The sequence below is a fragment of the Typha angustifolia genome, chromosome 15 (genome assembly GCF_048772165.1).
Source record: "Typha angustifolia cultivar Huaian chromosome 15, ASM4877216v1, whole genome shotgun sequence".
Classification (NCBI taxonomy): domain Eukaryota; kingdom Viridiplantae; phylum Streptophyta; class Magnoliopsida; order Poales; family Typhaceae; genus Typha; species Typha angustifolia.
Window position 1 is genome coordinate 8,456,663 of NC_133253.1, and position 26,465 is coordinate 8,483,127.

The window sequence follows — 26,465 nt, forward strand, 5'->3', positions numbered from 1 at the left end:
TCGCCGATTATTTAAGCACACTAGAAGAAAGCTTGTGAGTGAATCAAAACTATTGATATCTTTCCTTGTGAATATAAATTATCCGAGACAAGCATATCTTCCCTACTGAATAGGTCTCTATTTATAAAAGCAATCTGACATCTATTTCCAAATAATAGCCTTTCTAGTTTAGGAAAGATATACCTAATATATCATTATTTAACGGTCTATCTATGAAAAGTAGATATGGTTTAAAGAAGTACATATGTATCTCTCTCTCTATATATATAGAGAGAGAGAGGTCTTGTATCTAAATTTCCTACAAAAGTTTGGAGACGATGACAGCCATTCGCTTAGCTATTGTCTTTGTGGTTCTTGGGTTCCTCGTTTCTCTACATGAGTGTAAGACTAGAGCTCCTACTTATTTTTCTCATTAAACCTGGCAAAATATTTTACCTCGCTGACTTGTTCTATTAATTTTTCTTTGATAAATAGGCTATCAGATTGAAGAGGCTAATTTTATGCTCAACGCAAACGGCTGCCCATGCCCTAATGGGATCAGACCTTGCTACCCGATAACGTGCAACACTGGTCGTTGTTACTGTTGCCTCTCTGGAAAAGCCACCGGTCTGGACTCATGCGTTCCATCTCTAGGAGAGTGTCAGGCTCAATGCCCTTGTATTGGATGCCCAAGGAAGCCGCCACCGCGGCCATCGCCTATGTTTAATTAATCGGCATTCTAATAAAAACTATGGATTTCTTATGATTTATTGAGATTGTTGTTGGGGTTTGGTTGTTCTTTTTTTTTTCTTTTTGTTTAAAATAATTTATTTTATTTTATTGAGAAAAAAAAAACTATATACTAGTTTGTTAGTTCCACACTAACATTGGAGAAGAAATCTAGGGAAGAAAATGGTATTAGATAACAGTAGTCCTAGGCATAAACAATGGATACTAGGCGTCGTGCGTATTAACTCGTGCAGTGTTGTTCATGGTCGATGAAATTAAAAGAGTTTTAACGATTAAAATTGGATATCTCACTCCCTATCATCGGTAGACTAAAAAAAATCAAAACACTTCTATCCTTATAATTGTGGTTTGCATGTAACAACTTACATGAAATAATATTTAGGGCTCCAAATATACATCAAAGAATTCGGTGCACTCCAATTTATCGAGCTTTATAGTTAATATTTAATTATTATAATATATATTTTTACATATTTAAATTAATTAATAGGTATGTTTAATATTATTTTTTTAATAAAAATTATATGGTGAGAAAACTCTAATCAAGACTTTTAAAGTAAGACTAATATTAAATATTTCCGAAGTAATTTTGAATTATTAATTTTTTTTAATTAAATATAGAATTTTAGTAAAAGATCAATGATGATGAATAATATTAATAATTTCTTCACTCGACTTAGGAAGATCCGAAGAATGTGAAATATAATTGAACATCAGCATGCGAACGAAAGAAATATAATTATTTATGTATTTCTTTTAGCAAAAGAATTTAGGGACAGCTTGCTGATTTGTAAGCCAAACCTCTCTCTCTCGTCACTTATTCAAAGATTTTGCTCCAAGATAGATGTGGCTGATGGCATCCCTATCTTGTTGGGGGCATAATAGAAAATATCCTTTGACGTGCATGAATCAAGCTACAAAAGATTAAAATTTTGTATTAAGTTGTTAATTGGGTACAAAAATCTCCACGAGAATAAGAGATAAAAAATTGAACAAGTTCAGAATGAAATCTCCCATCCCTAAGTACACCTGAAGCCAAGGCTTCTACTTTTTTTTATCGGCCAATCCGTGGCAGGATTAGTTTGGCAAGATATATAAGTAACTTTGTAATTTTTAAAATTGCTAGTTAGGTTTTTAATGTCATCAACGATAGAGCTAAGAGACTATGGAGGTTGTCGATCATTTTTCAGAATATCGATTAGAGTCTTTGAGTCCGACTCAAGTCAAACTTTAGACTATCCGATAGGTTGTTGTACCATATAAAAAAGAGTGCCATTCAACTTCATTTTTGTGTGCTATTCAACTTCGCTATTGATGCTAACTCTTGTCCTATGTTGATGTGTGATTTCACTCTTTAGCAGATGGTGGGAAACCTTTTCCCTGAGCTACTTGCTTCTAATACTTCTATCTTTAAATTGAATGAACAAAAGAGCGCTCTTGATGGCTTGTAAGATTTGTACTGTAATTTGAACTCAGGGAAGCCTAATTATTATCTTTGTGTTCTCATCAGATTTTACTGATGTTCCACTGAGAGATGATCAACGGGAGTATCTATGCAAAGTTGCAGATGGGTATGGCATATATTTCCTCGATATATAGTTCATTGCTGAAAGAAGTTTGATAAATTCACTGAACTTGAAATGATGATGCTTTATTACCAGGGTGAACCCAACTACTGGAAATGCAACAAAGGAAACGTTACTTTGTGATTGATACTGACTGATATGCGGCAAAGCCATGATGGCGACTTCACCATTGACAGTTGAAGTTCTTGCATGTTTTCTCTCACAAATTTTGTGGCTGTAGAACATTTCCAAGAAGTTTGTTTTGTATATGTTATAATCTGTTCATAATCTAATGTAAAGAAGCAATTCTATAAGCACCTTTTCACAAAGTTTGTGCACTCGATCACTACTTATCATGAAAGCTTTTATGAGGCGTTGACCAATATTCTGATTAACTAAGAGGCTACCGACACTTAAATTTTTTATAATTTTTTTACGTCCGAATCGGTCTAGATTTAATCCATAACATAAACTGAACTTTATAATTCTCTCACTCATGATTATGACATTATAAGGCTGATACTTGATAAAATGAAAATGAATGACATAATGCTAGAGAAGGATGAGTCTATGGACTCTCTAATGTGGATCATATTGGATGTACATGATATACCACCAATGCAATACAAAACTAATAGCAATGCCGTTAGATCTATCCAAGGCCAACACCCTAATTTTTTTTGTCTTTCTCATGTATCAAATTATAATTTTATACTTGAATTTTAATAATTTTTTGGTCTACAAACTCTCCTCTCCATCAATTCAATTAGAGTCCCATCACCTGATTATCACGCCCATAACAAGAATGCCATCTTCATTGTCATACCCTACCCTCCTTGTCCTCCTTCAACGGCCCATCTATCGGCCTCGGCCTTATCTTCCTCCTCCATTGCCTCCTCATCCTCTTTTGGCAAGCGATAGTCAGTTCCTTCTCCTTCTTCGGCAAGCCACCACCTTCTCCTTTTCCTCCTTTGGCAAGCTACCTTTCCCGCCGCCTCCTCCTCTTCCCCCTCTAATCAAAATTGGGCACGAGTTGAGATGAGGTGAGCCTAAACATAAAAGTATAGCTTGAAATTAATCTCAACGCTAGATGAAATAATGTGTATTTAAGTATTGTCTAATCTAAGAGCAAAATAGTAATTATGAGTTATTAACATTTTTTTTAAGTTGTATTGAATATGATGAGAGAGAATGATAAATTATTATACTATAATAATGTAAGTTTATGTTTAGTTAGTACACAAAAATATGGAGATTTATTCTAGAATAAGCTTATTTCTATTCCACAAGTGAACGGGAGCTAAAATGTTCTTAAATCTTACTACCTTAATATGTTATGAACCAAATCTGGAACGATCCGTTCGTAGGATGATCCTGAGATTTTGAGAGATAGTAATCTCAGAAGTCTTGAATCTACTGGATTTGGAATGAAGTTAATTAGAAATTTGGATAAAAAGTTATGATTAAAATAGTATAGCAAGGTCAGATAGGGCAGAATAATAAATAACCGACATTGCAATGGTCGTCAGAGGATGGTGGACGGCCAAGGGTGATGGTGTAAGTGGCTGTTAGTGGAAGAAAGTGGTTAGGGTTTCGAAGGATGGAATGCTTCTACAGTTATGATCTACTCCTAGAAAAATAAGGCGTTCTAATGACTACGATAAAAAAATAAAGACGATAAAAAATATTTGGCTAAATTCAGATTTATTGCAAGATTATTATCAACATATGTTCAATCCTATTTATAGGAGTAAAAATCCCTAGCGGATCGGATCCATATACGGATTATTCAATTTATTTAAAAGTTAAATAATAAGATAAAACTAACTAACTTACTTGACTCGACTTAACCCATATGGTTCGATCGTAACAATCCACCATGCTTCCGACACCTTGTACTCAAGGTGAATAGTACGTGAGCTGGATCTTCTAATTTACGTCGTGCTCATAGGCCCACGGGTTTGCATGCAGATATAACTTAGTCTAATAATGCGGGCCCATCGATTCATTCCACTAGTTATCCTCGAGCTCCAAGTCGTGCTTATGGCCTCCCAACTAGTTCGCACAAGTTGATCGAACCAGATTGCTTAGCATGCCTCGAGATACGTGCACTTTATCTCTCCCACTCAATATCCAAAAACATAACCCTAAAATTGATATTAGATTTCAGCCTAGGAGCGCTGCTGTGGGTTGCATGGGCACCGATGGCGGTTGGACAAGGTTGTGGGCCGCCGATAGTTAACCTCCAAGTGATCCTTGTAGTGGCAAGCTTCAAGCTCGGGCTCGGGTGGCTACAACGATGATCGTGGCACCTCACCGGCGGGTCCCTTAGACCCCGGCGGCTGCGGATGGTGGTCGTAGTCCCACTGCCATGGAGCCCCGGTGGTAGCGAGGCCTACGAAAGCCACCCCGACGTGGCTTCGCTCAGGCAATATCGCCACGAGTGTGGCCAATGGGTTCGGTCATGCGGTGGTCATCGGCAACTACGATGGCCACTATGGTCTTGCAGTTGGCCAGTGGGAGCCGACCATGGCCATTGGTGGTCGTTGGATTACCGACAATGCGGCCACTTGCCTCGATTTTGCTATAGTGAGGAGGGTTGTCGATGGCGCTCTTCCAGCCTTCTACTGGGTTATCACCAGTCTGGCTTACGTGCGGGGGTCCCATGGAAGGGATCGAACCTAGCGGTAGGGGTCAAGAATGACCAAATGGATGCTGGTGGGGGGCTAAGGTTTTCGGCCCTAGCTCCCATCACGGGTGGGGAAGATAACTCGGGGGGCCGTCTTTATCAGTTACTCCAGTGTCACTACAGTGGCGGGCTTGGCTTGCAAGGTGGAAACACGCTCCTCGATCGGAGGAGGTGTTTTGGACGACGGTTGAGTATCCTCTATACCTCCCTCACAGTTTGAGTTTTCTAGCCGTGGTTGGCCAGATTCTATCGTGGCCAGTAGTGCTGGTGGTGCGAGGTGGCCGTGCTGAGTCAGGAGGGTTGTCGCCAAGGCTTGAATAGCCTTTTCCATCCTCTCAACGATCTCCGCAATGGATCTAGTGACCTTGTTAGAAAAATCTTTAAAAATTGCTTTTACCCACGTCGATGACTCGTCGACAACTATTGGTGGTGGTGGCGGGGGCGCTAGATAAACTTCCACATGAATGGAGATGAGTTCCTAGTCCTCCATGGTCGCTCGTTCCTCGTTCATCTTGGATTGCGTGATAACCATTGTCCAAGTAATGTCGGTTTTGATAATAATGTTACGAACCAAATATAGAACGATTTGTCCATAGGATGATCCTAAGATTTTGCGGGATAATAATCTCGGAAGTCTCAAATCGAATAGATTTGGAATGAAGTTAATTAGAGATTCCGATGAAAAATTATGATTAAAATAGTGGAGCAATGTCAGATAGGGTAGAACGGTAAATAACCGACTTTATGACAGTCGTCGAAGGGTAGTGGATGGATACTATTCATTCCATGATTATTATCAACATATGTCTACTCCTATTTATATGAGTAAAAATTCTTAGTGAATCGGATCCACATGCGAATTATCCGATTAATTTAAAATTTAAAATAATAAGATAAAACTAAGTAACTAATTTGACTCGACTTAACCTACGTGGTTGGATCATAACATAATAGACAATTATTTAAGCACACTAGAAGAAAGCTTGTGAGTGAATCAAAACTATTGATATCTTTCCTTGTGAATATAAATTATCCGAGACAAGCATATCTTCCCTTCTGAATAGGTCACTATTTATAAAAGCAATCTGACATCTATTTCCAAATAATAGCCTTTCTATTTTAGGAAAGATATACCTAATATATCTTTATTTAACGGTCTATCTATGAAAAGTAGATATGGTTTAAAGAAGTATATATGTATCTCTGAGAGGTCTTGCATCTAAATTTCCTACAAAAGTTTGGAGACGATGACAGCCATTCGTTTAGCTATTGTCTTTATGGTTCTTGGGTTCCTCGTTTCTCTACATGAGTGTAAGTCTAGAGCTCCTACTTATTTTTCTCATTAAACCTGGCAAAATATTGTACCTCGCTGACTTGTTCTATTAATTTTTTTTTGATAAATAGGCTACCAGATTGAAGAGGCTAATTTGACGCTCAACGCAAACGGCTGCCCATGCCCTAATGGGATCAGACCTTGCTACCCGATAACGTGCAGCACTGGTCGTTGTTACTGTTGCCTCTCTGGAAAAGCCACCGGTCTGGACTCATGCGTTCCATCTCTAGGAGAGTGTCAGGCTCAATGCCCTTGTATTGGATGCCCAAGGAAGCCGCCACCGCGGCCATCGCCTTTGTCTTGAGCAATCGCTCAGTTTAAAGAATATTTTCTATGTTTAATTAATCGGCATTCTAATAAAAACTATGGATTTCTTATGATTTAATGAGATTGTTGTTGGGGTTTGGTTGTTCTTTTTTTCGTTTTGTTTAAAATAATTTATTTTATTCTATTGAGGAAAAAAAAACTATATACTGGTTTGTTAGTTCCACACTGACATTGGAGAAGAAATCTAGGGAAGCAAATGGTATTAGATACCCCAGTAGTCTTAGCCATAAACAATGGATACTTGGCGTCGTGCGTATTGACCTGTGCAGTGTTGTTCATGGTCGGTGAAATTAAAAGAGTTTTAATGATTAAAATTGGATATCTCACTCTCTATCATCGGTAGACTAAAAATAATTAAATTACTTCTATCCTTATAATTGTGGTTTGCATGTAACAACTTACATGGAATAATATTTAGGGCTCCAAATATACATCAAAGAATTCGGTGCACTCCAATGCACCAAGCTTTATAGTTAATATTTAATTATTATAATATATATATATATATTTAAATTAATTTATATGTATATTTAATATTATTTTTTTAATAAAAATTATATGGTGAGAAAACTCTAATCAAGACTTTTAAAGTAAGACTAATATTAAACATTTCCGAAGTAATTTTGAATTATTAATTTATTTTAATTAAATATAGAATTTTAGTAAAAGATCAATGATGATGAACAATATTAATGATCCTTCACTCGACAAAGAAATATAATTATTTATGTATTTCTTTTAGCAAAAGAATTTAGGGACAGCTTGCTGATTTGTAAGCCAAACCTCTCTCTCTCTCTCTCTCGTCACATATTCAAAGATTTTGCTCCAAGATAGATGTGGCTGATGGCATCCCTATCTTGTTGGGGCATAATAGAAAATATCTTTTGACGTGCATGAATCAAGCTACAAGATTTTTTTCTTTTTTTTGGCAAATTTTTGTATTAAGTTGGTAACTTGGTATAAAAGTCTCCACCAGAGTAGGGTAGGAGATAAAAAATTGAACAAATTGAACAAGTTACGAACGAAATCTCCCATCCCCACGTACACTCGAAGCCAAGGCTTCTATTTTTTATTCCCAGCCAATCTGCAGCGAGATTAGTTTGGCGAGATATGTAAGTAATTTTTAGAATTGCTAGTTAATGTCGTCAATGATAGAGCTAAGAGATCATAGAGGTTGTTGATCATTTTCCAGAATATCGATTAGAATCTTTGAGTTCGACTTGAGCCAAACTTTGGACTATCCTCTTTGCACTATACATAGTAGAGCTTCTTTCATTATAGTGGCTTTGGCAATGAGCACCAATTTATAGGGCCCACATCTACACTCTGCAAGAATAGGCTTGCCGTTAGCCTGTCGAAGTATGAATCTGACTCCTCCCACTTCTATTCTATTTACAAAAGAGCCATCACAGTTGGCTTTGACCCATTCGGGCAGTGGAGGGTCCCATTGAGCAGATGTAGAGTGGAGGTTAGGCTTCATCTTTCCGACATATAAGTTCCGATGACATTATTTAGTAAGTGATATAGTTAGATTCCATACCTTCTTAATATCGTCTGTTTCCTCAGAGAAAATGATTTTGTTTCTCAACTTCCAAATTTGCCACAGGAGTACTGCACAATAGCCTTGAACCCAAGCCTTGTTCGGACATGATAACCCATTGCCCAGACATGATAACCCATTGCCCAGCTGCAATTCAAAAACCATTCGACCATCTCTCTTTAAGGCGGACATTATTGTTAAGATGTGCGTTTATTATGTAATCTTAATAATTTATCAAATATATATATCTTTAATCAAGAGTAATGTATATATATTTTTATAATTAGGGTACTCATATATTTAAAATTTTAATTAAATTCTATCTCTTGAATTTTTTTTAATTATTTGCATATATTTCTTATTAGTTTAAGATTGGTTTAAACAAAAAATTGATAATAGATAGAGCTAAATAATCAAATTTAAATTGAAGTCTATCTTTGTATAAAGGTAAATAATCAAATTTAAATTATTTAGTATTAAATAATATCTCAGCTTAATCAAATTTATTATAATTATATCTAAGAGAAAAAATTTAACGGAAGAAAAGAACATGTAACCACCTAATCTAATATATTTTTTTACTAATATGCTATTTTTTTACGTAATATGATTTTGAAATTGGTACCGAAAAACTAGTACGAAATATAAAACTAATTATTATAGGATTAGGATTATAAATTTCAGAGGAGTATCGAAGTATTTGCCGGAACATATATTTTTTCTATGCCTTCCGAATTACCCAAGCCTGTTCACTTCATGAATAACTTTTTTTTTTAATTTTAGAATAACAACTAAACATCACAATAACTCCATCCTAGAATATAAACAAAATTATATTTTATATCCCATATTAATCTAATTACTAATTTACTCTTAAAATTTATCGCATCAATCTATTTTATATTAAATCAAAGGGCATTTATAGTAATTTTATAAAAATAAAACACATTTTAAAAATTATTTTCTTCACTTTATATAATATAAAAGATAATTATTATATTTTTATTTAGAAATAATTATTCTTAAAAAAGAGACTTCATTTTAAAAATAAGAAAGAGGAATATCTATTCTAGAATTAATTTATTCTTAACTAAAGGAGGCCAAAAGTATGCCACATTTCCCTTTCTAAATCTCAATAAAATAGTAGAGATAATAGGGGAATAGCTTAATATTCTAAACTAGCATTCTTCAGCAGTATCTGCATTCTTCGCACGTGATGGATGCATGGTGCAACCCATGAGGTACGTGAGAGGTGTGTACTGCAAATTCGCTTCAATATAGGGTGTCATATGCAAATTTCCTACTATATAATATCACTCCACTGGATCGGAAACGGGATTTATATCGATATAATTGAAGAGATGGAGAAGGCAGAGAGCAGCAGCAGCCGCATAACTGGAAGATGGTCTCTTCACGGCATGACGGCTCTCGTCACCGGCGGTACCCGAGGGATCGGGTCTCTCTCTCTCTCTCTCTCTCTCTCTCTCTAGATTCACTTGCATTCTACTTTACTTACGATAGATTTGCTCTTATTCTTCTCCATCTCTCTTTCTCTCTCTCAGGCACGCGGTGGTGGAGGAATTAGCGGCGCTGGGGGCGGCGGTGCACACGTGCTCTAGGAATGAGGAGGAATTGAAGGAGTGCTTGAAGAAATGGGAGGGTCTAGGGTTTCGCGTCACCGGCTCCGTCTCCGACTTGTCCGTCAGGGAGCAGAGAGAAGAATTGATGAAGAAAGCGTCTTCGATCTTCGACGGAAAGCTCAATATCCTCGTAAGCATCTATTTGTTGTTCTTCTTAGTTTTTATTCTTGAAGAAATAGGCTTTTTTTGTTTATTCTTCTAATGGGGGATTCAGTTCAATAAAATTTGGGGGATGAAAGGATACTTATTAAACATTAGTACGAAGAATAGCATTGAGGAGATGGATACACAAGAACTTAGGGAAATTTGCAAGCAGCACCCTATAGTTTAACAACTTTCCGTTTGCAACTCACACCCTCTCTTGTATGTAAAACAAGCAAAAGCTCCCCTTGTTAGGTTTTTCAACAAAATTTAGACATGACCCTGCGTTAATGTAAGTACACTTTTTTTTTGTGCCATCTACTCAAATTGTTCTTAGTTTTAATCAAAATTATTTCCCTTTGTTTATTTTCTTATATGAGTCCTAAAATCGGATCCGTCAAACAGAAGAGTATAAGTATATATGAGGACCTTTGCTAATCAATGCTGGTTTGTTCTCTGTGGCAATTTGATGCAAAATTAATATAATTTGTGAATTTAATATAGGCAAGGATCAAATTGCAAACAACTACCAGGCAGCTATATTATACTTTTAGTGATGACGCACTGTCTAGTTCTTGATTTGATATGATGTCTTGCTCATGCTGGTGTTAATTACATTTTAAATTTAATATATTGGGAGACGGTTGTTGGACTTGCCCATGGTAACTCATAATGATGTTTTCAAGCTATTTTGAGATATTTCTCATTTGGATTTCAAATTTCTGTTGTAAAGCTTATTCTGTTCTCAATTGAACTCTGTCCTATGTAATCTGGATGATCATGCTGGACTTCTAGATTAAACACTGTAACATTGTTTGATCATATCACAATTCCAAGTAAAGTAGTGAAGAAACAAATGTTTTAATTATGGAAATTATTAATAAATAAAAACAATACATACATTTTATATTTACAATTAGATGTTAAGTAGTTAGTTATCTCCATCCATTGTTTACCAGCTTATGCTTACCTTTAATGTACAACAATAAGGTGGTTAGCTCATGTACTATTATGCAGTCCAACTGTACCAACACCTGTGCAGATGCAATCTATGCTAAGGCAATTAAGGAACCACATCTTCTTATGATTTTGTATGAATAATGGAAGGAAAAGAAATTTATCCTTTGAATTACTCATGAATATTAAAAGAACCTCATCTGTGATTTTGCTTTTTGCAATTTTCATATTTCCAAGCATATATACCATTTCCTTTATGAAAGGTATAAGCATGGACAGTTATTATAAATATGAATTATATCCAAGGTTATTGTACTTAAATCAATATTGCTACTCGTAGAGGCATATTTCATATGAAGCTTATGTTTTCAATTTTTTTATCATTCCTAAATTAATAGTTAAGAATTTGTTTTTTGTAGATAAACAATGTTGGAACAAATATAAGGAAACCGACTGTTGAATATTCTGAAGAGGAATACTCATTCATTATGAACACTAATCTTGAATCTGCATACCATATGTGCCAACTTACACATCCTATTCTCAAGGCATCTGGGATGGGAAGTATTGTATTCATCTCCTCTGTTGCTGGGGTGGTAGCTATAAATAGCGGGACCATATATGCAGCAACTAAAGGTTATGGTGATGCTGTAATGGCATATTTCATCCTTCAAGTGTAATTCATGGTGGGTCAAGTACAATTTCAGTATCAGTTTACATTACCTCTTTTGTATGCAATTGTATCAGGTGCAATAAACCAGTTGACAAAGAACTTGGCATGTGAATGGGCAAAAGACAACATTAGGACCAACTCTGTTTGTCCATGGTACATCAGGACTTCACTTGTAGATCATGTAAGATTTTTCTCTACATTATGTCTCCAGAATTACCATTAATAATGATTTAATGAAGGGAATTTTTTTCCAGATCTAGTTACCTGTTGCTGCCGATGTGTATCTTAGTACTGTGAAACAAATTCTTGTCTTCTAAATGGTTTTTACCATCATTATAGGCTTATACTTATTTAAATGTAAATATAAATCTGTATGTATATGCATGTATATACCTAGCTTTTGGTATTCATTGTCATAGTCTTAGACTATTTGTCTTTAGCTGTTTAGCATGGCCAACTTCCACTGCTCTTGCTTTTTATACCATTTCAAATTTGTGAAATTCATGGTTTGCAGTCTGAAAACAAATTGCTTTCATTTGATAACGGAACTTGGTTTTCATTGTCATAGTCTTAGACTATCTATCTTTATATGTTTAACATGGCAACTTCTAGTCCTCTTGCTTTTGGTACCTTTTCAAATTTGTGAAATTTGTATTCTGTAGTCTGTAAACAAATTGCTATCATTTCATCCGGGAACTAATGGAGTAAACATACATTTTCTTGTATATCTCTCTACTTATACTAGTCATTATTTTCTTGTCTAGAATTTATCCATCTAGATTAGCTTTCGTGCTCTTCTTCCCTATTTGTGGGTTTCAAGTAATGGTTGTGCCAAAGGCACGTGCGCTGTCGATACTCAGTTGGCATGCCCCCTACGTGCTAGTGGTATACTGTTGATCTGTCTTTAACTTTTTTTAGGGTCTTTATACATATTTTTTATTTAAATATATATATATATATATATATATATATATTATTGCCTACATTAGATTTTTTTTAATTCTTAGATATAATTATAAATAATCTATTTTATTAAAGATATAATAATAATCAAATAAAAATATAATTCAACACATAATATAATTGAATTTATTAATTAGTTGATAATAGATCAATAATTAAAACTAGCACCTAATTGAATGTAGTTTGTCTAACATGTTCTTATATTATTTTGACCACTTTGAATGAATTTGATATATTATTTTTTGAATTTTTAAAATTTGGAAAAATTAGGGGAAATCTAGTTATGCCAAAACTTTAGGTAAAAATTATAAAATTTGTGTTCAAATTAACTCATACGGACTTAAGTTTAATATATTTATATACCAACTTTGATATAATTTGAATGAATTTGGCATATTAATTTTGGACTTTTTGAAATATAAGGAAAATTAAATTTTCTCTTTGATTCACACATTTTAAAGAGTATTTTTTTATAGATCCAACACCAAAATACTAGATCTATATAGAAAGGCCTTTATTAATAGTAGATCTAGCAAAATCGAGGTAGATCTATCATTTACACACATTAATTCTTAAAATGTAAAACAAATAAAATATCTTGTGTTAACCGGCACAGGTTGAACAAGGCCATGCATGTATGTTTGAAAGTAATTACACTCTATAAACATGAAAAGGGAAGTCTCACAGCGAAAGCTGACACTGAAATTTCTAGCTCATGTCTACAACTGTTTATTATATGTCAACTGACTCATATTTAAAATCTAGTTAAAAGCTACTACACTGAAAAACAAAAACATTCCAAATGAAGACTAAAAAGCTTCTAATGAAGAATCAATTAGAGGCTCTCTTCCTTTAAATGTTTTTTGAGAAATGAATTGATAAAGTAGAATTTTGTTTAGAAAGTAAACCAGTCTACTATCTAGCTATAGAAGATGAACATCTCCATCCCCAAAAGAAATTGGTAAATTACCCTGAATATTTTCAAATTTATGAAAGTACTATCCAAATAACCAGCTAGTTGGCTGCCGTATACCTACCAAGAAATTAAACCAGACGTTCAATCAGATAGGTGATAAATGAATTATTCACAATGCCCAGAATATTAATCTACCTATCTAATTTGCTTATTCCGTAAACCTAAATTGAGTATTTTAGCATACACCTAATACGCAAAGGAAAAGTACACACATATATCACAGACACCAACTATGAAGAATATGAACTCACAGATTGCACCTTCTCTAGGCTCACATTATCAGGAAGCTTGGAGCATGATCTTTCTTAAAAAAGAACAGAAAAACTTGATACTTAGTTACTTGAATGTCAAATAGTCCATAATTTGATATATGAGTTCTGAAAGAAAATAAATAAATAAAATTCTATAAATTTTGAGAGACCTGATCAGCTAGTGAGGCATGAACAGAGGGAATGGGAAAGAACTTCATGTCAATGCAGAGGTTGTAGCAACTGCCCTTACAATGTATGCAACATCCACTACTGGTCCATGGATCCAAGGCAATGCAATCACTCTTCGTAAAGACTTGACCTCATTGCCCACTTTTTCTATGAGAAGATGAACTCATTCATTCGATGGAGTTGGCAACCAACAGGTGAAGAGGGAGAGTTGTTGGGAGCGAGATGGAGGCGGCATCCAGCAGATGAAGGTTGAAGGGGTCGAGAGAGTGAGGGAATGAGGGAGAGAGATGGAGATGGGGTTAACGGGAGTGAAGGAGAGTGAGGGAGTCGAGGAATGAGGAAGTAAGGTTTTGAGTGGTGTCTGACGAAGATGAAGTGAGGGAGATTCTAGAGATGAAGAGGGAATTGAGAGAGTAAGGTTTATCAACTTGTGAGGTAGGTTAATGGGGCAAGTAGTCAGGTAGGGTTTTTTATTTATTAAGTTACATGTAGTATGGGAGTAAAACAGATATCTGCTATTCATATCCGTATCTAGATTGGTAAGATTTTTGCACTTGAATCTGGTCCCGGTTGGGTTGGGTAGTGGGTTGGGTCAGAATTAATTGACCTATTTTCACCTCTAAAGATAGTCCTTGGGATTCGACATGGATTATTGCCCACTCAAGGCCCAGGATTATCAAAAGACAGTGCCTAGGTCTGTTTTTCTACCTTGTCACTCTCAATCAAGTGGGTACTCAAAATTGCAAAGTCATCACTGGGAAGTTTTTGGTTCTGAGACGCAATTTTGGTAATTTTTCATTAGAAAGTATGTGCAGCTAACATGACAGTGTTGAGGTGGCTGAGAATTGCTGCGATTTATTAAGTAAGAAGCAATCATATTTGTTGTTAGTCAGGAATATATATGTTTTAGATGCCCAATTTTTTGTGAACTTTTAACAGTTTGCATATGAGAACAGTAGGCGAATTTTTAAATTTGTTTTTCAATGCTCGGTCATGTAACCTGCAAAGAAGCATCGAGCTTGACATATTTCTTCATCATAAAAACTAAAGAAAAGTAACATCCGTTCTTTGTTCTTTATTCTTTGCAGTTGCTTCAGCAAAAGGAATTTTTGGAAAGGATAACAAATCGAACCCCTCTTCAAAGGGTGGGAGAGCCCCAGGAAGTATCATCTCTGGTAGCATATCTTTGCTTACCTGCTGCTTCTTACATCACTGGACAGAACATTTCTGTTGATGGTGGGATGTCTGTAAATGGTTTATACGCAACCAATGACTAGGCAAAAGATAAGTATGTATCTATTATGGGCCTATGGTGCTGAATAGTTTAGTTCCTCTTGAGTGTTGGCCTCTGTTTAAATTAATCTCGCAAATGTTATAATAGGTACCTTATCATTTTCAGTGCTTTATGTATTTTATTAATAAATAAGCTGCGATACATTCTCTTTAGCATCAGAATCTTGTTCAAGTTCTAACCATTGGACTACAGAAGCGGCGTGACGTGAATTTTTATTATTATTTTCTTAGAAATGGATTGGAAATACAAAATCATTGACCAGTGCAGGTATCTGGACTCTCTTTACTTTCCTCCATGAAAATGCTATATGCCTTGTTATTTGTGAATTAAACAGAATCATTCATGATTCTTTATTTTTACACCTTTACTTCACAACAGCTACAACTGTTCGACTGCACTACCATTCTGATTCTTTACCTTCAGGGTTGTTTTATTATTATACAGGGCTGTGTGGATAATCTCAAGTGAACTCATTTCTTAAAACTCTGAACTTGAACTAAACCTTGCATGCAACTTGCAACAGTTAGATTTCAATGTCATTTTATAGAATTTGTCTTCCTTAGCATCTTGTGGCCCCTTTGACCTAAAAGGTTGTTTATATCCTATAGATCTCTTCCAAAGAAGCCATATTAGTTTCCAAAACAATTTGTGTAATATTTATGTGATTAGATTGCAACGAGATAACTTCAAAAATGCATCTCTTGTTAAAATACTTTTAAAATGGTTAGAGAAATCCTTCTACAGCTTGATTCCTGACATGTATGAATACTAAACTAAAACGGGATGAATCTGGTGATGCTATGAAAAGAAAGAATTTCTTAAATCCTACTTTCCTTGTGAATATAAATTCTCCGAAACAAGCATATCTTCCCTTATAAATATGTTTATATTTAAATATTGGGGTCCAAACCTAATAATCTCTTTTATCTTCCAGTCATATAAATGGCAAAAATTAGCTCACTAAGAATAGTCCTATGCTGAATTAAGCCAAAGACAAAAGAAAAGCTTTTGGCAACCCTCATATTGATAAGCATAAGCCACTGACTCGATTAATAGAGGAGAGTCAGAGATATGCATTAAATTAGTCGATCTACCATTTCTAATTATTTTCAAGAGCCTAGTATGAATAGCAACCATAGAGCTCCAAATGAGCCTCCAACTCCATGCATACTTATTAGATCTAGAGGACCAAGGGTGCAATTTACCATACTTAGCAGCAACCAAATTACCTCAAAGGGATGGATTGATCCTGGTCAAGGACTGAAAGGACCTTGGTTACAAGGGACAATCGAACGATCCTTTAAGTCTCTAATGGCTGGACTCCCTTTCTTCAATTTGGTTACCTTATCCCAGCTAAATAAGTTGAGACCATGATTGTGATTAGATTGTATCCATAAAATTCTTTGAGATAGCTCGACTACCCAATTAATCGATTGCTAGCGGTGTCCATGATAAAGACAAGAGGTAAACCAACATTGAGTTTAAAACCGATTAATAAGGTCAATATGTCGTATTTGAGACATGAAAGTGTGTTTCTAACCTACTAACTTAGTTTCTACCCTAGCGAGAAATTCTTCATTTTTGTGAACAAGAAGCATTTATGTGAGATTTTAGCTCCTAGATATTTAAAGGAAAACAACCCTCCAACATATGTAGAATATTTGAAAAGGTTAATTTTTAAATTAATTAGGAACTTGGTATGGGACATGACTTCAAATTTATTAAAATTAATACGAAGATTAGTGATTTCTTCATGCTGGTCAAATATTTGCATGATTTTAGTACAATAAGATATACTTGTATTAAAGCATAAAATCAAATCATCCACATAAATTAGGTGATCTCTCATGCTAAAATGAATGATGCTATTATTTAGGACATCATCCTTAGTAAGAGAGGAGAAGATTTCAGAAGCCAGAATAAAAAGATATAATGAGATGGGGTCATCTTGTCTAATGCCTCTTTTATCTTTAAATAATTTAGAGATAGATTTATTTATAAACGAAGTATAAAAAAAAGTAGGAAATACAAGCATAGAGCCTCATATGAGCCTCCAACTCCAAGGACACTTATTAGGTTTAGTGGAGGACCAAGGGTGCAATTTATCATATTTAGTTGTGTCCATGACAAAGGAAAGAGGTAAATCGGCATTGATTTTAAGACCGAGCTAATAAGGGTGAGATGCTTTGCTTGTGACATGAAGCGTGTTTCTAATCTATTAACTTGGCCTCTATAATAGCAAGAAATTCCTTATAGACAAGCAAGTATTTAGGCAAGATTTTATAATTCCTAAATACTTTAAAAGAAAACAATTCTGCACATACGGAAAATATTTAAAAGGTTACTTTTCAAAGTAACTAGGAACTCGATAGAAAGAAGACTTTAGATTTAGTAAAATTAATACAAAGATCGGTGATTTTTTCATATATTGGTCAAATATTTGCATAAGATATGCTAGCATCGAGGCACAAAAATAAATCATCGTGAGTAATAATACAGTCTCTCGTGATGCGAAGAGAAACGACGTCTTTGTCTATGTCTAGGATAGCATCCTTCATGAAGAGAGGAGATCTCACAAGCCAGAATAAAAAGATATGGCAAAATCGGACCAGGTCAATACCAAAATATCTCAGTAATGCTTGTATAGAAGATCAACATGAAAAGCCATCAGAGCAAGGAGTCTTCTTAGCGAAAGCCTCTTTCACCTCAGCTAAATTAATATCTTTAAAGGAGCTATCAGAGTGCTCGGGTCCTTGAGACATTCTTGGAGTCCTAATCACATCCCCATTCCCATCCCCATCCCTATCCCCATTAGAAATAGAGGTAATGCGGTTCCTTTGTCTTCTAAACTTGGTGGACACGTGGGAAGTATTTGCATCATCTTTCTTAAGCCAAGTGACCCGAGATTTGCTATTGGTTCCCTCTAGGACCTTTAAAAAAAAGTAGTAAATAATAATAATAATAATAATAATAATAATAAAATAAAAAATAGCTGGACATTCTTGTTTTCCGCTTTAAATATGATGCCTCACACTGCATCCACGGTCGGCGCGTCGCACTTCACACTACTCTCTCTCTCTCTCTCTCTCTCTCTAGCTTGGAGTGGCCAAATTAGTTTAGATCCGGCAAGAAACGCGCCAGATCTGCCACGCGGAATTGTAATCTTCTTCCAGATTCTCGATTTCGATTCTCTAATTGCAATGCTTAGATAGGATTTTCTCCTGGGGATTTCTTGTTGTTAGATCTCGTTTCTCTTGTAATGCTTTTTAGGTTGGTGCGCATTAGCTTGACGGTGGGAGAGTGATGGCTAGAAGAGCGGTAAATCCGAACCGGCGGTTGGTTGATACTGGGAATACTCCGTTTTCTGGCTTGCTGCATCCCAAATCGCGCTCGTCACCATTACTGTCGGTTGGATTGGTTCTTTTGGTGGGTTTCGTTTAATTGTGTGAATTCACAGTAGTTTCTGCTTTTGGATTTATGTATATTTACGTTGATGTGGAATTCTGTAATAATTTCAGGGTGCTTTTCTTCTCATTGGATACTTGTACAGTGGTTCGGGTCAGTACAAGATTGCCACAGATTTAGGCTACTTTTAAGGCAAAACTTGTGATTCATTCTGTAGTGTGGACTAATTTTTAATCGTATGATGATTAGGTGGATCTGGTGGTGTTAGAGAAGTTATAAGCAGAGATGGAGGTACAAATCTGCGTCTTTGTTCGTCACTGTAAATATTTTATGCGGCTTTGGATGGGCTTATAGTCTTGTGAACACTGAACTTTATTGTTGCTTACACTAGTTTTAATGATGTCTGTCAGATTTGGAAATTATTTCTAACTAGCTTGTGAGAACTTCATTCTGTTATCATTTTTTCACTTTCAATGTTGATCATAATAGTGATACTGGAATCAGGTTCTTAAATTAAAGTATTCTTCTTTCAGGATGACATTTGGTCTGTTAACTTCAATAGAAGTGAAAAGTTCTGCCTTATTACCTTATATGGAGTATAGAGTACTGTATGATTATTTAGTAGGATTTCAGCTTAGTAATTGGTGTTGGTCATTCTGAACGTATGTAAATTAAACTTTTGTTGCTGCTTGCATTTCTTGTCCTAATAACCTGGCCGATGTTATAACTACCTTTATTTTGTATTTAGGCACCAAAATGTACATGATTACCTTTTCATTTAATGATCAAGAACTAGGTCAGTCCCCAAAATTTCAAACTACTTCTAGTGGAAAGGCATTTTTGCAGCCATGGTTGATTAAATATTTTTAGCCACATAGTGTAAGATTATTTGTTTAGTTTAGTCTTTATTCCACAAGTCTTGGTAATCAACAATGTAGAGAAACATTACCATATTGAGATTTTCAATTTTTTAACTGCAGCAAACCTTTTGAGGGGATAAACTTAAACTAAGGCACAGGTCTTTAAAAAAACATGTTCTTTGAATCCCATTATGAGCTTTGCAAATTTTCTGCCTTAATGTATAACAAAATTTCCTACAATTTTTCTCCTGAACCTACAAAACTTATTTTTTGGGTACTTTATCGTTATCTTAATTAAACAGTCAAAGTTATTTTTTAGTTCTATTTTGAAACAAGAGGTTGTCACTTAGTGTGACTGTACAACTTGCTTTTTGCATTCAAGAGGTCATGAGTTCAATTCTTAGGAATAGTCTCTTCATAAAAGAGGTTAAGGCTATGTACGTCTCCCATCCATGGAATTTGGTTAGGCAGGAGTTTCAATTGCCTATGCCCACTATCTTGACTTCTAATTTGAATTTGTTTTCTAGATTTTTGTTTTGTGTCTCCTTTTTCTTAACTGACTTATGATTGGCAAGTGGAATTTTCTCGTGTTGTATTGAAGCACTTAATCTTTTCTCTTGTTGTACTGAAATACTAAATCTTTTGAAAGGCCATTCAGATTTGGAATCTTTCTTGTGTACAAGTACACAAGGATTGCCTTGTCATTGGCATGTGCCGTGCTGACCGATTACAACCCTTGGCGTGGTGCTGTACTAACTCATGGCATGGTCGACACAAGCAATGCCAAGAAAAGGGAAAATAGAAGGAGAGAAAGAGGGAGGAGGAAGGAAAATATATGTCTTACCTATTTGATTCCATTGCTATTGCCAGATCTCTCGCTTTGTAGTGTGCCCTAGATTGGAGAAGACGATGATCAATTTCTCTTGAAGAAGAAGTCGAAATTGATTGTGAAATATGCAATCTGATCCACTTCAAAGGGCATTTGTAAGAAGAGATCAGGCTTAAATTAGTTGTATCTGCTTAGGCTCTAACTTAGACTTATGTTCATATAATTGAACAACTTTGGCATTAAAGAACTTGCCTTGCTAACAAGTTATTGAAAGTAAACTTGACAAGGGATTTCTAGAAAGAGTGCCAAGGGTCAACTAAAGAAAATTATCTATAAGACTACAATATGTAATTGCAGGGATTGTTATACAGGTAGGCACTTACCATGCTGTCACTAGGTCAGCATGTGGCACAGGGTGGTGCTGATGGCAACCTTGAAAGTCTAGTATTGACACTTGACACTTTCCATGACTGTGAATAGGCATGTAAGGGCTTTCTAGGGCTGTAAGAGGCCTCCCCAAGGCTGCTCAGAGCAGGAGTAAAGAACAGATATGCACTTGCTTTGGTGCTGTATTGAATCTCCATGAGAGTTGAATTTTTTAGACATTGATATATAGTAATTTACCTATTTGTCTAGTGAAATGTGCAATATTTACAGGATATCTCTAGGCATTCCTTGTTAGGAATTACATGATAATGATATTGGTAAGATAATCAAGACCTTCTTGGAAGTTGGAATCATGATGATATTGATGGGTTCATAGATTCTGTGCCACTGCTTTTGACTCTTGATGACAACCAGATGCTGGTGGTCTAAAATGTTCCAGTGTTTTGATTCTTTGTGCATTACCAAATGATTTAGGGCTTAGTTATTATTTCAAATTTCATGAGATAAAAAGTTGGTTCTCAGATATCCTTTTCAATTGTATCATCTTTAAGTGAATGCTGTTATAACACAGTTCAGGTGTTTCCTTGTTCTCTTTGTATTCTCATTCAGATATTAAATTTTTTAAAAGAGCAGGAGTCTCACGAAGGGGAACTAATCAATTAGATGGAGAATAGATTTCACATGTTCTCATGAGTGTAAATTTGAAGGGCCTTCTGGAAACTTCTTTATCAGTATAGTTTTTGAAATTTTCTTTATCCTTCAACTGCCTTGTCACCATTAAGCACTGATGCTTTTTGGAGACTGCTGCAAGTACCGACCAAGTCACCAGTCTATGGTAAATGTAGAACTGAGCAGTAGAAGAATTGCAATTACTCTAGATTGTAGGGAGTATTGTCAAGTGGCTATTGTGTACATCCATCCTGTCATCTGCATGACGGCATTCTCATTGTTTCAATCATATGTATGGTGGTTTTGGATTGTATAGACCATGCCCTGGCAGTTGTGGCCTATGGGATATATAGAGTTGAAGACATTATACTGCCTGAGCCCTGAAACTCACTGATTCTTTTAATATTTAATGATTTAATGAAAAATTGTTGTTTAAGTACAAGAAGCGTTCTGGCTATTGAGCTTATTCAGAGAGAGAACATACTATTTTATAGCTGCATGTTGTGCAAAATAGTCTGTTGCTGTTCTTTGCATTATAAATGATACCTTGTGTATTTCTGACAAGTAGATTAATACTTCTTCTAACTTCCCATTATATTATCTCATGACAGGTGCATCTTGCACACCAGAAGTTATACGAGCAATACCAACTTTAAAGAAAGCTTATGGTGATAGCATGAATAAAATTCTTCACGTAGGCCCTGATACTTGTACAGTGGTTTCAAAGCTGTTGAAAGAAGATGATATTGAAGCATGGGGTGTGGAACCTTATGATTTGGATGATATTGATAGTAGCTGCAAGGGCCTTGTCCGCAAGGGCTTCGTGCGTTTAGCTGATATTAAGTTTCCTCTACCTTACAAGTCAAAGTCTTTTAACCTTGTCATAGTGTCAGATGCGCTGGATTACTTATCTCCAAAGTACCTTAATAAAACTCTACCAGATTTGGCAAGGGTATCAGCAGATGGTCTTGTTATATTTGCTGGTATGTTTTCGAAATGGTGAAGTGTTTACTCTCTATCTATTGAAATAGCTTCCATATTAATTAGTCTATATTGGAAAGTTTTGGATTTTAGTCCATTTGTCATCAAAAATTTTGTTTTGTTGTTGTTTTGAACCCATAAATATTCATTCTTGCCCTTCTATTGTGATAGTTGACTATCTTATGGGTATTGTGGTATACCCTAGAACTATTAACATTATCAAAGCTGATTCCTTTAATTCCTTTTAAGCTGATGGAGGAGAATTAGAAGTTACTTGGAACTGTAACTTGACAATTATATTATGTGCTGGTGTTGCATAGAGTCTTCTTATAAGTTGGCTTAAATTTCTGGAATCAATTTGTCTATCACATCTTGGTACCTAAATGGCCATGCCTCTTCAGTAATGATGTTGACTGTACAATCTTTTCTCCTAGACCCACCTTGGAGGAAGCCTCCGCCAAGAAAATGTACTGGTTAATGTCCTCATGGCCTTTTAGAAGTATATTAACTTGCAATATCATTTATTTGTTTATGCTATTTGTAAATTAGGACTATATGATAGATCCAAGTTAGCAAGGATGTAATATATTATTAATCATTATATAGTATATTGCTTAGTATGAAATCATTCATCTTCATTTCCTTTCACTTTATTTTTAGGTTATCCAGGTCAGCAAAGAGCAAAAATTTCTGAGCTATCAAAATTTGGAAGGCCGGTATGCACTGACTTATGTTTACAGCTATTCACTTATATTGAGATATACTGTTACTTATATGATTGGTTACCCAACCTCTCTAGGCATCATTATGATCCTTGGTAATTCGATCTTATGTACAACTATCTTATCTTTTTATTTTATATGGTTTTAAGTTTTAACATTCTCTTCATACTGAGATGTTTCTAATCTAATATAGACATTCATTTCAGTTGTCTTGCTGAAGTACTTCCCACCCTTTTCTTCACATTGTGTTTTGTGTATGACCAATTTCATTTTACTGTTCTGCATCACACCCATGAAGTGATCAAATTTAGCATTCTAATCAAGACATATTGCAACATTTTTCATTGAATTGCAAACTGGGTACTTTGTAAAGTGGTTGAGACGACAACTGATCTCCATTTTCTCCCACCAGAATGAAGAGAACTTGCACCTAGAGAAGATTGGTATTGCAAGTTTATGTTGTCTTCTGGCCAATGGAGCATTTGTTATGTTATTGGTGCACTATTTATATTAAAAAGCTGTCATGTGGTCTTCTCTATCCTAATGAATGAGTAGTGCATTTGGAATTCATCTGCCCTGCACACACACCTCGAGTATATGATTCAACAGAAACCACACAAGGAAAGATTGATAGAAACCTCTGGTAAAATATCCACCAGCACCCATAACATATAAAGTACATTACAAAGTCTGTTCTATGGATTAATGACTTACTCATTTAGTGACTTTGACACTTGACATCCCAAATTGGGTACTATTGGATCAGGTGACTTAGAGAATAGGTAGACATCTGTTTGGCATTCTAGCCTTTCCTCTCATTTTTGGGGTCTTTTTGAAAGAGAATCCAGTGTCATTTGGTTGCGAAATTCTTGAAGAGAATTAAGATTTTCCTAATTGACAAGAGTTGTCAAACTGACCATGCTAGTTAATTCTAGTTTTGTCAGCAAGATTACTTTAGGTTCCTGGTGAATGGTGAGATAGTGCTGGAATTATATTTGAGCAGCATATGGATCACTGTCCATCCTTTAGGTCACTTGGCCTATTTGTTTTATTATCTATTGATTCTACCTCTCAACCAGCTGAGACCAACCTGGTAACTTGCACAGTTGCATATCTTTGGAACCCAATTAAAATTAACAATCTTGTTGCTCTTTGCTTTGTTCCTTTGACAAACCTACAATATAGCAAGTCATTCCAATGATTTTTCATGTCCTAGCCATTCACCAATATGAGATTGTTAGAATATAAACTGTAAAAACCATTATTCTCTGACAACATAAACTTTTAATATAGTTAGTGAATTAGCATGGTATTAGAGTCTAGTTTTCTAAAAAGTTTGGAGGTCAAATCTTGTCGAACTCATTTAATCTTTATTTTTATTACTTTTCATTTGTCCACGAACGGTGTACAAGGTCTGCACGTGAAGGCTATTCAATGTATGATATACATTGTTAGTCTGTTATCTAATAATTAAGTTATTAGAGTAGTTTGTGTGTTAATAGAGATTGATTAGAGTGAATTTGATCACATATCAGTTGAGAAGACAGTCTGGGAATTGCCTAAGCTATTCTATTCTGAACTGGTATTAGCTATTCATTTATTCTGAACTTAACCGGTCATACTAGCAATAATTTCATCATGAGCTTGTGCGCTACAATTTGCAGAAGATAGTTTGGGATGTTGGTCCACTTTGTCTGAATACCAAGGGATGATAGGACTTTATTGTAGGATTTTGGAGTTCATTCATTATGACATCATTTTCTTTTTTCATGCTTGTAGGCTAAATTGAGGAGTTCATCATGGTGGATACGCTATTTTGTTCAGAATGGGTTGGAAGAGAATGAAACTGCAACGAAGAAGTTTGAACAGGAAGCTACCAAGATATCTTACCAACCAAGCTGCCAAGTTTTCCACCTCAGCTCGTAGGCTCGCGCCTATCTAAGGATGCCTCAGATGACAAGGCAAGAATATTTGTCCGCTCGCATCTATAACTCGTTCATGTTTTGTAGTTTCCACCTAGTGAAGATTTTGTTCCACTGATCAATTTTATGTTATAATTGTAAAAATTCAGTTATTTGTTCATCAGAATATGCAAACCTCTTATTGACTTTTGGTTGGAAGCATTGGTTGCAACTAGAATTACCTACTCCCTAATTAATATATAGTCGCAATACTCATTTGTCAGCTTAATCTAGTAATGCTTGTTTTATTCTGATCAATATCACCGACTCTGATTTATACATCATGGATAGTATGTGAGTCGCCCTTATTTCTAGGGTTAATGCAGTTATATCCTTGATGTTGACAAGTTAGCTCAATAATTCACAATTGATTCAGAATAAGTAACTCTTATTCAAGTCCTTATCCAGGGAATAAATGCCAGGGATGCCGGATAACTATCTCATAGCAAATATAACTGAAATAGAGTAGCTGGTGGTTATATGCACAAAATCCTACTCGTAATTCTTATTCACAAAAATAAACATCTTAGAATAATAATAATAATAAAAGAAATCATTCCTGACAAGACTGAGGGAAATGCTCTTCTTAATTTGGTTTAGTGAAAGAATTCCTACCTCTTTCCTCCCCCTCTTTGTCATTCGTTTTTCCCACTTCATGCCAGCAATGGAATAATAGCTTGCATGCAGTTATATTTCCCAATACGAAGCTTTATATATTTATGTCTGTAGGCATATATATCCATGCTTTGCATTAACTAGAAATCTTAAACCACAAGACAAACTCCCATCTCCCAAATGAGAAAACACATGCACTTTAATCTTAATGCCTTCCAACTCTCATCGAAATCTTAAACCTCCAGACACCACTTGTTGTTATCGTTTCACTTGTCGTCCCTGAGAGAAGTGGTGCGGAAGATGACAATGGGAGGTGCCCCTGGCACACGACTTGGGTTGCCAAGTCGGCTGGCGAGGTGCTCTCTTCGCTGCTGCATCAAACATTGCTTTCATGACCTACACTACTTCCTCGGTCTAGCGATCACATTCTTTTCAAGTTACATCCCCTTGTATGCCTCCATCTTCTCCATCCTTCGATTAATTTTACTCTCCTGATTCGTTGAAGAAGGAAACATGGAGTAACCAGCAGCAAAAGAAGCAGCACTTCGCCAGCCTAATTGACAACCCCACTCTAATGCCAGCAGAACCACCTGCCATTGTCTTCTTTCTCACTACTTCTCTGAGGCACTAAAAATTGAGATTATATGGGCAATAAAAGGATAACATTCAAAGAACGCTTCTCAAAGTCGAGAGAGAGAGAGAGAGAGAGAGAGAGAGAGAGAGAGAGAGAGAGAGAGAGGATGTGTGGAAACCACTGCAGGCATTGACC

General features: G+C 35.6%; 2 protein-coding genes across 3 annotated transcripts; both read left to right on the forward strand.

Annotated features, from left to right (window-relative positions):
* The first annotated feature begins 9,517 nt into the window (after positions 1–9,517).
* LOC140777884 (tropinone reductase homolog At5g06060-like) lies at positions 9,518–15,521 on the forward strand. 2 transcript variants are annotated; one of them, XM_073122287.1, is made up of 5 exons: positions 9,518–9,639; positions 9,746–9,953; positions 11,341–11,557; positions 11,669–11,775; positions 15,062–15,521. In XM_073122287.1, the coding sequence occupies exons 1-5, from the start codon at positions 9,545–9,547 to the stop codon at positions 15,248–15,250; spliced, it is 816 nt and encodes a 271-aa protein (XP_072978388.1). In that variant the 5' UTR covers positions 9,518–9,544; the 3' UTR covers positions 15,251–15,521. The 2 variants fall into 2 exon arrangements, 1 of the variants encoding a protein (XP_072978388.1); XR_012107109.1 differs by lacking the exon at positions 11,341–11,557 and having other exon boundaries at positions 15,062–15,103.
* Positions 15,522–18,294: 2,773 nt separating this feature from the next.
* On the forward strand, positions 18,295–25,259 carry LOC140777885 (probable pectin methylesterase CGR2). Its single transcript, XM_073122288.1, has 7 exons — positions 18,295–18,425; positions 18,538–18,693; positions 18,786–18,825; positions 18,922–18,963; positions 22,029–22,400; positions 23,059–23,114; positions 24,900–25,259. Exons 2-7 carry the CDS (start codon positions 18,571–18,573, stop codon positions 25,044–25,046), a joined length of 780 nt encoding a protein of 259 aa, XP_072978389.1. The 5' UTR covers positions 18,295–18,425; positions 18,538–18,570; the 3' UTR covers positions 25,047–25,259.
* Positions 25,260–26,465: the final 1,206 nt, after the last annotated feature.